A 16,885-nucleotide genomic window follows, 5' to 3' on the forward strand; every position below is an offset into this window, starting at 1 on the left:
CTCAGCATGCAAAAGGACAAGGCATCACAAATTGGAGGGAAAGGTACCATCTGCTATGTTTATGTGGTGCCAAACATATTCTCACTGGCTTACAGTGTAAACATATCTTTGATAGAATCAAACTAATTCTATTCTGTTCTAGCATTTAGCTTTAGAATGAATTTAGGATGCAGTTAAAATGAGTTACATGTAAACTCTCCAGAGCAAAAACCATTTCTCAAATCAACTTCTGGTTCCTGTTAATCCAAGTATGCTAATTCAGCTAATTAAGACTCGGGGAAAACAGGAAAATACCCTTAAGATATGAAAAATTCTTTCTGTCTTGAAAATTTTGTAGCAACATGTTTACACAGTCTAGGCAACAAGTTCATTAAATTGGCAGTGGGAGGATACAGAAACATGTATTACCATTTGCATAAAGAAGGATCATCCAAGAACTGGATGTTCCCTCAAAAACAATTTCTTGAAAATCTGCAGATTTAGATTTTATGTCATAACAAAACAACAGAATCCATATGTTTTGCAACACAAAATGAAAAGAATTTGAAAATTGCAAGCTTGCCACCGAATCTTTACAGAGAGTGGTCATGGTTACCAACCCTGCTTCAGAAGACCCAATATGATGAAAGAGAAGAGGTATAATTAAATGAAAGGTTCTGAGAAGTTCTCATCCATAATATGATGTAAAAGGAACTGGAATTCAACTAAGAGCATTTTTGCAATGCTTACTATGGATGAACATGAAATCCAGAAGAAATACTGAAGACTTCAAAGATGAAAAAACTAATATATTTCATTTGTTTAGATATAATTACATTATTATTTCCAAATATAATACAGATGGACAACAGGCTACCATCTCAGGTGCATTTTGTGGGATGTCATCAAGCATCTAGTTTTGATCTGTACATTCCTCCTCCAGCTGCTGCTCAATGAATGTTCTTTGCTGTTATTTATTTATTTTCTTTTTGTACTCGTTCTCCTTACAAAAGTGGGATGTAAAAAACTAAAAAGACCACTAATCATACTATAATAATTACGCACATCTGACTTAGGGTGATCCTTTTCAGGGTTTTCCAGCCAGAAAATACTCAAAAGTGGTTTACATTCCCCTCTTACCAATTATATAAAACATTGTATAAAACATGGTAAAACAATAAAACAAAATTAGAAACAATAAAGCCATTTAAAAGGCCAAATCAAAATGTCTTCACACACATTTAGAAAGATGAGAGAGTAGGAACCAGTTGCAATTTAAAAAGAAACACCTTCTAGAATTTGGGAAGGACTGCTAATAATATTCTGTGTTCTCAATCAATCAGCTTCTGAAAGATGGGGCAGGGGGTGTCCTTCAACAAGCTTCTCCTGCTGTTCTTAATAACTAGGTAGGCTCAAACTCAGATAGGCAGCTCGATAGCCATGCCCTAAGATGTTTAGAGATTACAACTATCAGAAATCTTGGCCAGCACAGCTAGTGCTGAAGACTTCTGGAAGCTTTAGACCAAGAACATCTGGGGACCCAAGGTTAAGAACCACTCCTCTATGGTACAGAAGCTATAATGAAATAGAAAGTCCACTGTCACAACACCATACAAATCGGGGGTATTACTACTGCTACCTAGCCTAAACCTCTATTTACACATTTCTTCTGTGTCCAGAAAACATTTTACTCTAATGATGTACTAGTGCATGAGGTGCAGTGTATATTATTACTAAACAAGTTTCATAATAGTGCTAGTTTAACAACTGTATGTACTTCAGCGGAAGAGAGTCCCATTAACATATATTAACAGAAGCACCAAGCTGCAGACAAATCTTCAATGCTTGTTCTATACGAACCCCAAGTTCTATCTCACAAGCCTAAAACGAACTGTTGGACTAAAGGAACTTAACTGATATGCTGAAGCCCTGCCCACGTGCTACTGTAGAGAAATACTATGCACAGGTGAGCATCTCACAGTAGCAAGAATCTGGATGAGGGCTGTTTGAGTGACTGGCACTAGACCGATAATAAGATCTGAATGAAGGCCACATTCAACACGATAAAGGTTGTTAAGAGTAGCCAGGTGTTTAGGAGGGATGAATGAGCCATACTTTTCCAAGGGAAGCTACTTTCCTTTGTCATTTGTGTCTCTAACTAGAACCAAGGCTGTGATAACATAGCAACTACCTTTCAACAGTATTATTTTCCATAGAATACCTCCAACAGAATAGCCTATTGATTACTTTTGCTTCAGTATTGCCTTCTTCTCCTTCAGAGCGGGAATTGTTGCAAAGAAGTATCAGTTTTCAAATTCCCAGCCTTCAACTTATACAGTACTAGTGCTTCTCAGCCTGCCCCATTCATTCACTTGTAGGAGCAAATATGGATCTTTGTGAGATAGGCTGCCATTATTATTATTATTATTATTATTATTATTATTATTATTATTATTATTATTATTATTATTATTATTATTATTATTATTATTATTATTATTATTATTATTATTGAGAGCTGCTGGTGAATTTGACTAGCAAGATGGGGAAATTCCATGAGAGGTTATACAGTTTTGCCAACCTTTCCTCATATATAAAGAAAAGTTCTTTGGGCCACACAGTGGATTGGTTTCTTTTAGTAATTTTATAAAGTCAGATGTTACATGTGGTTCTATGTGTCATCTGCAAATTCCCAAGATGGAGAGTTTGCATTAGCCTAATTGTCACAGAACTGAAAGAGATGTTCACACCATCCAGAATTTGTCTAAGGACCACTGTAAGGCATGGCTGGGTGTGCAGAGTACCACTTTGATACTGATTTTTATATAGTAGGAAACATATAGTCCAGTAAATACATAACTTATAGGTTATTTCTGCCCCTTAGATCCTCCCCAGTATGGGCCACAAAGTCATTTCCTGTTGCTATTTTTTTTTCAAAAATGCTTTTCTTTAAGTGGTCTCTGAAAGAATAAAGTAACATTTATATTGCAAATAGCATGACTTGCCTTTCCAGTTGTTTGATTTCCCATTTTCTATTTTCAGGTGAATAGGTAAGAGAGGAAGCATGGCTTGTCAAGGTACAGAAAGGACAACATTAGTCTTTAAATCCTCAGAGGTTGTCTTCCCTGACATGGACCATATTCATTGCCTGCATTACATGTTAATGCTAAGATGTACACCTAGTAGCTTCCATCTGCCACATTATGATTTGTCAACTCATTTGCTGCAGAAGGAAATATATCCTCTTTTATTCAAACAACTGACAAATGTTAAGGGTTCCTCCTACTTATCCCTTTTAATACAGTGGAGACAGATTGCGTATTGCTCCTGAAACTGCAGCTAATATATTATTGATCAAGGAATAATTATTGTTTAAGGGGTTCCTGTAGAAACAAAATGGGAAGGGTGGATGGAAAAAAAGAACACAACGACAAAACCATGGAAGTAGCCTTTGGGGACATCAAGGGCTGATGTTTGGCATTTTCCTTGCCTGCATCCTCACACTAAGCTGTCAACATGTAAGCTTCACTGAGTAAAACTACAAAACAGTTTTCATGGCATTTTGAAAAGAATGAAAATGTGGGAATTCCCATTTGGATTGATTATGGGCATTTCATCTCTGTAGCAAAATTAAACTAATCTACTTAAACAATATAGCAATGCGCCCTTCAATTTTATTTGTGCTTTTTAAAATAATGGTAATTTTAAATTACACTACAGTTAGTGCTTTCATCTGTAATCATAGAGAGTAAGGCAAATGCTTTAGATATTGCAGCTCTGTTCCCTTTTTTAATAGCAAGGTAATACCTCACCATTGAATGCAACAGCTGAAGTATTATTATTATTTTTTTACATTATTAACTGAACAAGCACCCCATCTTGAGAGTGCCTTTTTAAAAACTTAGGCAAATTCTGTGTCCAAGTTCTGTGGACTTCCCTACAAAGGACATGAGATGTGTTGGAAATAGTTTCAAAAAAATGAAGAAAAAGAGACAGATAAACATACTTTTATCACCATGACATCCAGGAGGATCTATTTTCCTTTAATGAAAGAGCAGACTTCTAAAACAGAAAGAATTCATTGAAGCTACCCCTTTCCAAAAACAGGATTGGGGGAGAAAAAAGTGGAAAAGGGCTCCAGGATGACACCTGTTCGTAAACAGTCGCTTTGTTCACTAGAGGATTATCTCTCAAAGGATTTAGGTTCCACACACAAGATTTTAAAGCTTCTATGGAATTGCCATTCACTGGAGAGGCATTCACGCAACTCCAAATTAGTAGAAGAGATTTTCTGTAACTTGATCGCAGGGAGGAAAGAAGGCAGACGTTTTTCAAATCAACCCCTTTTTAATCCATTCATCAGATTGTGACTTAATTAACAGGGATAGTGAGACAGGAGGAGAGAAACCCGACTGGAAATCAATTCTCCCCTGCTTTGGTTGAAAGCTAACGTCTATCACTTCTGCTCCCCCCAATATGCTTGTACATGTTTTACGCACTTGCTTCTATTTTAACCAAAGGCTAAATTCCTCCCTGACTATGACACAGAAGTAAAACCCATACGGGCTGACATTTGTGGGATTTGAGGCTGAGCGCAAACTGGGCTTTCCTCCCTCAGCAACCTTAATGCAAAGTGACAATAGTAGAGGCCTCAGGTCACGTGCCTTTAATCAGCACGGCCCTAAGCCAGTAGAACCACATTAATTATTTCAGGGCTTTCTTTTTGACGAGCAGGAAACTTGCAATAGAGAGCAGGAGGAGGTTTCTTGCTCATGGTTAAGCTTTTCACCGAAAGGTGGGGCAACAGGAAGGCGGAGCTCCAGAACAGACTATCGGTGAAGTTTTGCAGCAATCTGATATTACTGCAATAATCTCCTTATCTCTGAAAAGACCGGCTAGATACAAGCATACCTCCTCAATGCCTCCTTCCCTGCAAATAACTAGGAAAACTTTCAATCTTTGGACTGCTAACCCCCAAGAAAGCCTGTTAATTATGGTATTCTCCAGAGTGGCAACATTCTCTGTTTTAATTATACTTTCTGGCAATAACCTCCATGCTATTAGCTACGTCGATGAGGTAACTGCTCTGTGAGAAAAGGAGATTAGCAAGGACAGGAAAATATTGATCTCCCCCCTCTCTCCTCTAAAAAGGCAATGGGCAAATAAAATCTACAGCTGCAGCATAATGCTACTAAATCCTGGCAGAAAAAACAAAGGATGCTCTCCATAGCGAAAGAAACGGGGCACATACTCTCAGTGCTCAGACCGCTAAACACTATGATGATACCTTTGTACTATAAAAGGGGTTCTCCCCCCCGCCCGGTTGCTGCTGTTAGGAAACAAGCTTCAGCCTCTCCCACCCTCCAAATATTCATCACATTATAAGGCTTAAATCTGCTAGGAAGCTCTATCTGAAAAGAAGGAGGAGCCTCCATGCACACAATCATTCAACAAGGAAACAATGGCATTTTAAAGGATATGTTAAACGCCCATGAAGCTCAGTCCGTTAGAAGTAGAAATACGAAAGGCACCAAGCTGAATTCCACCCAAGCATCCCTTCCCTCCGGTTTGCTCACCAGCCACTTTCTGCCCAGCATTCCTCCAACTCTCACATTCCGTACAATTCATGCAAAACAATTAGTGCAGCAATAGAATGTCATCCAGCAACTTTCAAACAGTGGGAGTGGGGTGGGGTTGGAAAGGCACGGCAAAAGAAACACCTTGCATACACCAAGCTTCCCACAGTATTTTTTTTTTAATTTATATATTGAGAAACGCCCACCCACACCCCTGACAAAAATAATCAAACAGGTATAGTAATTTGGAAAGTGCTTACCGACTTTGGACTCTTCTTTGGGGCTGGCAGTCCTGAAAAAAATGGCACAAGGGGGGAAAATATTATTATCGCATAAATCTTTACCTCTCGTAAGGAAAAAAAAATCCTAGGTGTATCATCCGAACGTAGCCATCTGCAGAGTTATGTCAGATTTTGCTCTAGCATCGGAGTTGCCAGTCTGTTCATATCGAATCAAAGCACAGCGTTTGTTTGCAGGGGGGGGGGAAGAGAGCTGGGGAGAGGAGGGGAAAGAGAGAGAGAGAGAGAGCGTAGGGGGGGGAGGAGGAGGAGGAGATCTATCTGCATTAGCTATGCTGACTTGTGCTGCAGCAGCCTGAAGGCTGGAGAAAGAAATCCACAGACCTCAGCGGCCTGGGAAATTGAACACTTGGATAGAATCTCAAACGCTCCCCTGGATTAAGAGAGACTTAGCTTACAATTAAGCCGAGGATATTACCTTTTGACGCGGCCAGCGTGTCAAATTGATCAGACCAATCGGAACGGTAGTGGAGAAATGCCGTGGGAAGATAGACAGATAGGTGGGTAGACAGACAGGAAGGAAGGCTGACAGATGTTTTACACACTTATTAAAAATACAAGCTGTGTTGGCTTTTGTCCTCCCACAATAGGCTCAGGGAAAGAAAAAAAACAAAGCAAAAACTAAGAGACTAAAAGGAAGATAAGATTTATCTCTAACCAGGGTCAGCTACAAATATGGACGCTACTGGAAATCCCTGAAGTGGGCTGCCAACCCCAGTCTGCATCATCATATGCAGAGATCTACCTACTCCTTGTGCTCATCTAAAGCACAGCGGATTCCCAATGAAAGCAACGCTAACTATTTCTGGATACAGAGAGGCAAATGGAAGCTGAGGGAGAAGAGAAACAGATTTTGGGGGGTTAATAGGGATGAAAATGTAAATGAGAAAGCACTTTAAAACTCAGAGGGGAAGCTCAGGCGAGGTATTTGCATTTTGGAGTCAAACCCATAAAACTGCCGCATATCATTGTTTTACTGACGATAGGAAAATTGGACGAAGGGATTCTCCTTGTCACCGCAGTTTGTAGCACAGCATTGCCCATGGGAAATAGGGTTCAATCTTATGGCAATGGACAGATAACAAATAATCTTTGTCTTGTCCCTAAGCAGGTGTGGGAAGTAATAAGTTACTTCAGAAATCTGAGGGGGGGGGACTGTGGGCCAAACTGCTGAAGTGAAATAGACCCCTTCATATTGTATATTAACCTGCAAAGCAATTCTACAAAGTGAACATTGCCATCACTTTTATTTTTGAACAGTTGAGGTGGTGTTTTTCCTTTCCCTTTTATTATCCCTTCCCAGTGTATTAAGACAAAAATATATTTTTGAACCAGTATTACTCTTGAGAGTGAAAGTATTTTGTGTGAACAAGGAAACCCAGACACCAATGTTGGAATTAAGAAGGGCTTTTGTTAAGTGTCTAATCCACAATTAAATCACAAAGACATTCTTGAATAACAGATCACCAGGAACTATATGAGTCAATGTTCCTTGCATAGCAGAGGTTCTTAAGCTGTGACCCATGATATCAGAATAAGATTTAGCAGAAATGAGTGCTGAATCAAAATACAGTGGACCCTTGACTTACAGACGGCTTGACTTACAGACTTTTTGAGTTACAGACTTCTCTGGCCGCAAAATTTAGGTTTGACTTGCAGACTGAGATTTGACTTACAGACCAGAAAAAAACCAAAATGGAACAAAAACGGCCTGTTACGGGATTAATCGGTTTTCAATGCACTGTAGGTCAATGGAGACTTGACTTACAAACTTTTTGACTTGAGAACCGCCTTCCAATACGGATTAAGTTCTCAAGTCAAGACCCCACTGTACCTTTTTTCATTCTGATGGAGTCATAGTAGGAACAGTGTTTTACTAGAGCTATTGTCATATTCCATGGCAATAGTGGTTTATTCCATGGCATTGTGGTAACTAGCTAGCAAGTTAACTCATGGACCTCTCTTGAGACTAGTGGGCCTTAAAGAAACCTCTCAGTGGCATGGTGCACATTAAAACTTTACATATCTAGTAGCATCCTAGAAATACTTCATTTTCCCCTTCAGGCCACATACTTTTTCAAATGGAAAGCAGTATAAGCTATGATCAGTTTGAAGGACTCAGATTCTACTTAGAAAGCCTGTCCTTGTGATAGATAGCACTAAGGTAAGAGGTATGGTGGTTTACAACAAATCAGCCAGAAGCAAGGTCCTTAATACAATGAAATATATGAACTATTTGACAACACAAAAATCAAAATATACACTGCTCTTGAGATTTTATCACTCTGATTAGCCATTCTCCTGTATGTTGCAATACCAACAAATTGTGCACCTCTCTTGAGTGATGAAAAATTGTGAAACAATGAATACATAGCATACTAATGGAACTTCTAGCCATGTATGCATAAAATGCTAAGTCAAGAATCCTGGCTTTATGTTCACAAACAAAAGGTGCTGATGTATGCCAACCAACTGCTCCCATCTGGGCTTGCTCTACAGGCGGTAGATAAATTAACTGGAAAATTATAGGAAAATTATATAAAAATGCTTCACACAATGGTTGACCATGCATGGTAGGTCCTTCCAGCAAACCCTCCACTCACCTCAAATTCTAATTTCAAACATTGCCTTGTTAATAGACATACAAGTCAGATGTCTATGCTTGGATATCATTCTTAACTTTTCTGCCCTGATAAATTTCTGTTTCAGGGTTGCCACTTATACATCAGCAAAAAGAAAGACAAAAGAGAACATACTCCTTCCTATAAAATTATATATACAAATTTATATTATTATGATTTAGAATTAAAATGCATCTCACTAGAATGGAGAAAAATGGCCAGGTATGGTAGGTGCTTGCTGAATCTTTTGTCCAACTCGCACACTATTGGTGTACAATTCAAAGGTCCTTCATCTCCGTTGTTGTGCTTTTTGCCTCAAAATCAGACACGGACAGCACAGCCCTTCAAGTGGCAGATACTTCCAAAAAGGGAGACTATCTTTTGACATTTAAACTGAGGAGATTCCTTCTTAAGAGAGTAAAGATGGGCACTCTATTCTGAGTAATCTAGCTGTTTCTGTTTCAGGAGAAGAAAAGAACGGGATCTTACCAGAATGCTTTTAGACCAGTTTTTTTTTTATTATGCAACTACACTGTCTCCCTCATGGAACGGGAAATCCAGGTGATGTCATTTGTAATTTGCAGCCTTCGTATTATTTCTCCTTTCCTTTTCTTACTCCATTGAAAAAGCAAAAAGAGAGAATAATTGTAAAATGTCTTAATTGTGAGTAATAGGAGCTCATTCTCTCAAAGGCATGGGTTCTCATTCAACGGTTTTGAACACCAGAGCACGCCAGGCCTTCCTTTTTTCCACTGCCTTCCAGAGTTTGGTCAAATCCATGCTAGTAGCTTCAATGCCGCTGTCCAGCCATCTCGTCCTCTGTCATCCCCTTCTCCTCTTGCCCTCACACTTACCCAACATCAGGGTCTTTTCCAGGGAGTCTTCTCTTCTCATGAGATGGCCAAAGTATTGGAGCCTCAGTTTCAGGATCTGTCCTTCCAGTGAGCACTCAGGGTTGATTTCCTTCAAAATGGATAGGTTTGATCTCCTTGCAGTCCAGGGGACTCGCAAGAGTCTCCTCCAGCTCCACAACTGAAAGCATCAATTCTTCAGAGGTCAGCCTTCTTTATGGTCCAGCTCTCACTTCCATATATTGCTGCTGCAGAAACCATAGCTTTGACTATGCAGACCTTTGTCGGCAAGGTGGTGTCTCTGCTTTTTAAGATGCTGTCTACGTTTGTCATCACTTTCCTCCCAAGAAGCAGGCGTCTTTTAATTTCGTGGCTGCTGTCACCAATTGCAATGATCATGGAGCCCAAGAAAGTAAAATCTGTCACTGCTTCCATATCTTCCCCTTCCATTTGCCAGGAGATGATGGGACCAGTGGCCATGATCTTAGGTTTTTTTTATGTTGAGCTTCAGACCATTTTTGCGCTCTCCTCTTTCACCCTCATTAAGAGGTTCTTTAACTCCTCCTCACTTTCTGCCATCAGAGTGGTATCATCCGCATATCTGAGGTTGTTGATATTTCTTCCAGCAATCTTAATTCCAGTTTGGGATTCCTCCACCCTAGTGTTTCATATGATGTATTCTGCATATAAGTTGAATAAGCAGGGGGACAATATACAACCTTGTCATACTCCTTTCCCAATGTTGAACCAATCAGTTGTTCCATATCCAGTTCTAACTGTGGCTTCCTGTCCCACAAATAGGTTTCTCAGGAGATAGATAAGGTGGTCAGGCACTCCCATTTCTTTAAGGACTTGCCATAGTTTGCTGTGGTCCACACAGTCAAAGGCCTTTGCATAGTCAATGAAGCAGAAGTAGATGTTTTTCTGGAACTCTCTGGCTTTCTCCATAATCCAGTGCATGTTAGCAATCTGGTCTCGAGTTCTTCTGCCTCTTGTACTTCTGGGAGTTCTCGATCCACATACTGCTGAAACCTGCTTTGTAGGATTTTGAGTATAACCTTGCTAGCGTGTGAAATGAGTGCAATTGTACGTTGGTTGGAGCATTCTTTGGCACTACCCTTCTTTGGGATTGGGATGTAGACTGACCTTTTCCAGTACTCTGGCCACTGCTGAGTTTTCCAAACTTGCTAGCATATTGAGTGTAGCACCTTAACAGCGTCATCTTTTAAGATTTTAAATAGTGCAACTGGAATGCCATCACCTCCACTGGCCTTGTTGTTAGCCATGCTTTAGAGGGGTTGTTAGCTGTTTGTAAGTCTGCCTGAAGGAATACAGGGATCAATTTAGGTCCTCCTGACTCCTTTAGCCATGTATCCTAATAGCTGTCACAGTGTTCAGTCAAAAGAGTCATTTTAATTTGAACCAATCCAGCTGCTTTCAGCACTATAAATTTACACTTGCACAATAAAATCTACAGAAGACAACATAATCTCATTTCCAGATGGAACGGATATGATTCTGCAAATGAAGTACAAGTCCCACCTTTGCTATCACCCTTTGGTACATCAATTTTCTCATATCACATCTCTTGTTTTTTTTTTTTTTTTTTTTTTTTTTTTTTTTTTTTGCAGGTGTTAAAACTTAATTTATGGGCAGAATTTACAATATATCACATTTGAATCCAAAATACAGGAGCAAAAGAACAAAAAAAATTACATTCTAAAAAATTCAATGAGGAATTGTATTCTTGTTGCATATATTATAGTTGTAATGGTTTGTAATCTACAGTCCAGCACACTGTCATTTTATTTTGATTAACAGTTTTTGCAGAACTTATATGATTATAGTCCTGTAACAAAAAAGATTTGAAAATCTAATATTTATAAAACCTGGATGTTGTAATACAAAGGCATAGAAACTACAAAGTGTGCCAACTACCAGACCCCATTCAAAACCCTGAAAACTCTTTACAAAAGACTATTCCCTGCCTGTTGAGTATATTAGGAGTAAATAGAAAATCAGTGAGATGAATTCCTGGAATTCATAACAATATAGGAAGGTGTCTTATAGTGCAGTGGTCCCCAACCTTGGGCCTCCAGATGTTCTTGGACTTCAACTCCCAGAAATCCTTTTTTTTTTTTTTTTAATTTTTTAATTAACATATCCATACATAACCATTTCTCTTATCTTTACATAGTCATCATTTTCCTATTTATTTCTACCCCCTTATCCCACCCCCCCCAAAAAAAGACCATTTAATTTTAAATCTGCAACCATGAGCACACCTTTTGGAGTTTAACCAATATAACATTATTGGCCCCCCCTTCTCTTACCCATCTTACATATCCCGACCATTTCTTTCTTATCTCTAATGTTTTTTCTTCCCATACCTTATCCTGTGTCAAAATCGACAGTATGTCTGATTGAATCCATTCATATAAATACCAATTCCATCTTTCCAAAGTCCATTTTGATGCATCCTTCCACCCATAAGCTATTACTGCATGTGCTGCTATAATCATAGCTTTAAATAAATTCTGTTTAGGTTTTTTTACTTTATTATTCCCCAGAACTCCCATAAACAAGATTTTCCCAGTCAGCTGCAATTTAATATTACACACGGCGTTCACCTTTTCTAAAATCAGCTGCCAAAATTCAATAACCTTAGGGCATTCGCACCAAAGATGTGCATAATATCCCTTACTCCTCTTACAATGCCAGCAACTTGAATTCAAACCTTTTATCATATAAGACAACTGAGGGGGTGTCCTATACCATTTCAATATTAATTTCATCTCCAATTCTCTAAATTTCTCCATTTTGATTTCCAATATGCCTTCCATTAACCCATCTATTTCGTATGCTGACAATGTCATTTCTCTTTCCCACTTCGTTTGTATTGTCCCAATCATATAATCTTTATCTGTATTTATCAAGTTGTACAACTTCCTTGCAATACCCTTCTTATTATCCTCTTTATTATTATATAGTTTTTCTAGCGGGGTATCCTCTTTATTTAGTATTCCAGAATACCTTCTCTGTTTCAAAATATTATATAAAGCCATAGTCTGTAACCAGTATTGTCTTCCAACTTGTCCTACTACATTTTGTGCCGGAATCTGTGTCCCCTGAGGGTTATATAAATCCTTCACTCTATAATAGCCAGTTTCTTTTAGTTTCTTCCAAAAAGTTTTCTCAGTTTTCAAATCCTCACCTAGAGATTCTAGTGGGGTCCATTTGGAAAGACTTGGCATCCAATTAAGTTGCCTTTCCCCCCATATTGTTAGTGCTGTCTGTCTTGGGCCTATTGTATTTTTAATGTCGTTTTTAACCTTCTGTGTAAATATTCCAAATTTACCTACTCCTTTATTTATTATATCCTCCCATCTTACCCATTTCTCCACACTTTTCCCATCTAATTCCAATAGCATTTTTATTTGAAAAGCTTCGTAATAGCTTTCCAAATGTGGGAGACCCCACCCTAAATCTTCCTGTGGTGAATATATTACCCTCTTTACTATTCTAGCTTTCTTCTTCCCAAAAACCCAATTTTTTAATTCTTGATCCCATACAACTAATTGTTTTTTTGGGATGTACTCCGGGAGTACCTGAAATAGATATAACATCTTTGGTATTATAAACATTTTTATTGCCCTTATTTTCCCTAAAATACTTATATATCTATTATCCCATTCGTTTAGTTTTTCCTGTATCCTTCTCCAAGTTATTTTATAATTAGTTCCCATCAAATTTTTAATACTTTTTGTTATTGTTATACCTAAATACTTTAATCTCCTAATTCCTAATTTCATACCTGTCAGCTTTGCTATTTCTTTTTGTTCCTTTAAATCTATCCTTTTAAACATTATTTCTGATTTCGAAATATTTACTCCTAAACCTGAATATTCTTTAAACTCTTCTAAAATTATCAGTAGTTCTCTTATTGCATCAAGAGGATTTTGTAACACCAATATTATATCATCCGCATACAGATTTAATTTAATTACCTCTTTCCCTACTGTATATCCTCTTATTTTACTACTACTTCTAATTTTTTCGGCTAAGGGTTCCATAGATAACACAAACAGCATTGGGGATAAGGGACATCCCTGCTTCACTCCTCTCTGGAGCAAAATTTCTTTTGTATAATTATCATTAACTTTAATCATTGCCTTCCCTTCTCTATAAATTTCTTTTAATGCTATCAAAAAGGGACCGTCAAATCCAAATTTACTTAGTACTTGAAATAAATACCCATGACTTAGAGTGTCAAATGCCTTATATACATCTAATTTTAAAAGGGCAAATCTTCCTTCACTGTTTCCGTGATGTAGAGTATTAATCACATTCCTTATAGGGTGTCCAATATATCTCCCTTTAACAAAACCATATTGATCCTCTCCTATTAATCTTGGGAGTATTTTCTCTAATCTATTTGCTAAAATTTTTGCAAAAATTTTATAATCCTGGTTTGTTAAACTAATAGGCCTATAAGAGTTGGGGTCCGTCGGGTCTCTCGATTGTTTCAAGATTATCATAATTTCTGTTTTCCTCCATGATTCAGGGGCTCTCCCTCCCTTCATTATCTTGTTAAACAAACTCTGCATTTCTGGAACTATTAAAGGCCCCACCATTTTATAAAATTCTGATGTAAAACCATCTAAGCCTGGTGATTTCCTACTTTTTAAATTTTTAATAACTGTCAAGATTTCTTGTTGTGTGATTTCTTCATTTAAAATTGCTAAATCTTGTTTCTTAATTTTGTTCACAATAGCTTCTTCAAATTGTTTCTCTTCATTTACTTTAAATAAATTACTATAAAAATCTTCAAAGATCTCCCTTATTTGTTTGTCTTTAAACACCTTACTTCCCGTTTCATTTTTCATGCACCCTATCTTTTGTTTTTCCTTTCTTTTCTTCAAATAGTTTGCCAATCTTTTCATCGAGTTTATATCACATCTCTTGTAACAAGATGAACTAGAATATGAGAGCCCAATTAGAATTGTTAATATATTGTACATTAGAAACACTCTCAATAAATCAGAAATACCTTCTTCTGAAAACTAGAAATCGTTCTAGGAATGCTTCCCATTAATTATAAGTGCTTTCTTTTGACAAATAGCACAATTCTGAGAATGTGTCAGGTTTTACACAAGTATGCACATTCTCACTCACTCTTTATCTCTCACACACAAATTATTAATGAGTTATTCCCAAATAAATCAATAAACTGAAAAGCTAAAAAGAAAGAGATTTCCATTATAAAAATGAGCCAGGGATTAATTTACAGCACCAAAGTTATTAAGTGTTAAAATGTAATAAACTTGAACTACTGAATAAACCTTTCTTCTCCATGTTTGTTATTAATTCCAGCTGCTACCATCCAAAAAGAGACTGAAAACAGCATGGAAAAATCGTGGAAAATATACACAAACTACTGCTTGGCAGGGGCTCCAAAGACCCATGAATCCAGGGAAGGTTGTGTTTTGTGCCAGAGTATGCTGCAGAACAAGCAATAACTGCCACTTTAGTAAAACAAATACACATAATTTAAAATATATATATATATATATTTAATATACACCCACCGCAAACAGCTGCAAATGTATAACCACAAGGAACATCACAGAATACTCATTAATAGTGGTGCTTCCTAGTTTAAAAACAGCATTTTTAGGAGCTCAGTTTCAGCTGTGAAGTGCCAAGCCAAGAAATAAGTGTGCTGCAATCTACATTACGTACTCTCATCAAAAAAGGCAAGGAACAGTACAAAATGTTTACTACCCACCAACAAGAAAACACAATTAAGGAATTCCCTCTTTATATTGACAGTTTTCAAGCAAGTCTTTGTCTTTCTACAGCCAGCTTCAGGCATTTCTCTAAGAATGGACACAATCATGCAGAATGCTTGAAATCAACTTATACCAAGGAAATCTAAGACCATATAAGGTTATTTTAAAAGGTTACTCATTATTTTTAAAAAGCAACTCACCAAGTTTACACAGTGTTTACAGAGTAACCTTATTTGCAGGCTCAAATGCTGTTGCTGTAGATTTATGCCATATAATCTGGCAAAGAGAATATCTAATTTAAATCAGTTGAGAGGCTCCCTAGGAGTCTGCTGTGCATTTGTGGACACTGCAGAAGGGGAGCCTTTAGCAATCAGATTGTCATCAGAGGTCCAAATCCTGGCAGTGGCAATCTGGCAGCAATTATTGGCTGCTGAACACTTCCCCCAGTCTGGTGTTGAGGCTCCTGAATACTTCCACATAGCAAAGGGGGTCCTCTGGAGCCTCAGAACCTGACAAGAGAGGGAATGTGGATTCAATTTTACGACTGCTGGTCTTCCGACCTTGCAGCACAGAGGCTTCTGTAGTTTAACCTAAACGTATCTGCATAGGGTTCTACTAAAATGGAGGAAACATAAGGTTTGATTGAATGGAATGGAATTAAAAACCTGTTCACGGATTCTTGCTTTGTTGTGGCAAAGGGGTTGAGTAATTCAGAGAAGCTATGGGCTATGCCATGCAGGGACACCCAAGATGGACAGGTCATAGTGGAGAGTTCTGACTAAACGTGATCCACCTGGAGAAGGAACTGGAAAGCCACTCCAGTATCTTTGCCAAGAAAACTCCATGGACAGAAACAAAAGGCTAAAATATATGATGTGGGAAGATGAGCCCCTCAGGTTGGAAGGTGTCCAATATGCTAATGAGGAAAAGCAGAGGACAAGTACAAGTAGCTCCAGAGCTAATGAAGTGGTTGTGTCAAAGCCGAAAGGTTGCTCAGCTGTGGACGTGCCTGGAAGTAAAAGGAAAGTCCGATGCTGCAAAGAAAAATACTGCGCAGGAACCTGGAATGTAAGATCTATGAACCTTGGGAAGCTGGAGGTGGTCAAACAGGAGATGCCAAGAATAAACATTGACATCCTGGGCATCAGTGAACGAAAATGGACAGGAAGGGGCAAATTCAATTCAGACTATTATAATATCTACTATTGTGGGCAAGAAACCCATAGAAGAAATGGAGTAGCCCTCATAGTCAAGAAAAGAGTGGGGAAAGCTGTACTGGGATGCAGTCTCAAAAATGATAGAATGATTTCAATACGAATCCAAGGCAGACCTTGCAACATCACAGTAATCTACGTTTATGTACCAACCACCGATGCTGAAGAGGCTAAAGTTGACCAATTCTATGGAGACCTACTACACCTTCTAGAACTGACACCAAAGAAAGATGTTCTTCTCATTATAGGGGACTGGAATGCTAAAGCAGTGGTTCTTAACCTTGGGTTACTCAAGTGTTTTTGGACTGCAACTCCCAGAAGCCTTCAGCACCAGCTGTGCTGGCTGAGGTTTCTGGGAGTTGCAGTTCAAAAACACCTGAGTAACCCAAAGTTAAGAACCATTGTGCTAAAGTACAGAGTCGAGAGATAAAAGGAACAACAGGTAAGTTTGGCCTTGGAGTTCAGAATGAAGCAGGGCAAATGCTAATAGAATTTTGTCAAGAGAACAAGCTGGTCATCACAAACACTCTCTTCCAACAAAACAAGAGGTGAC

General features: G+C 38.2%; 1 protein-coding gene across 50 annotated transcripts in view; it reads right to left on the reverse strand.

Moving 5' to 3' along the window:
* MAGI1 (membrane associated guanylate kinase, WW and PDZ domain containing 1) overlaps nt 1–16,885 on the reverse strand; it is a 601,653-nt gene that overhangs the window by 76,224 nt on the left and 508,544 nt on the right. For all 50 annotated transcript variants that reach the window (XM_078388879.1, XM_078388878.1, XM_072989400.2 and 47 more), the window contains one exon: nt 5,816–5,847. In XM_078388879.1, the coding sequence (XP_078245005.1) occupies nt 5,816–5,847 (32 nt within the window). The remainder of the gene's footprint in view (nt 1–5,815; nt 5,848–16,885) is intronic.

The sequence above is a fragment of the Pogona vitticeps genome, chromosome 2 (assembly GCF_051106095.1).
Source record: "Pogona vitticeps strain Pit_001003342236 chromosome 2, PviZW2.1, whole genome shotgun sequence".
NCBI classification, from domain to species: Eukaryota; Metazoa; Chordata; class Lepidosauria; order Squamata; family Agamidae; genus Pogona; species Pogona vitticeps.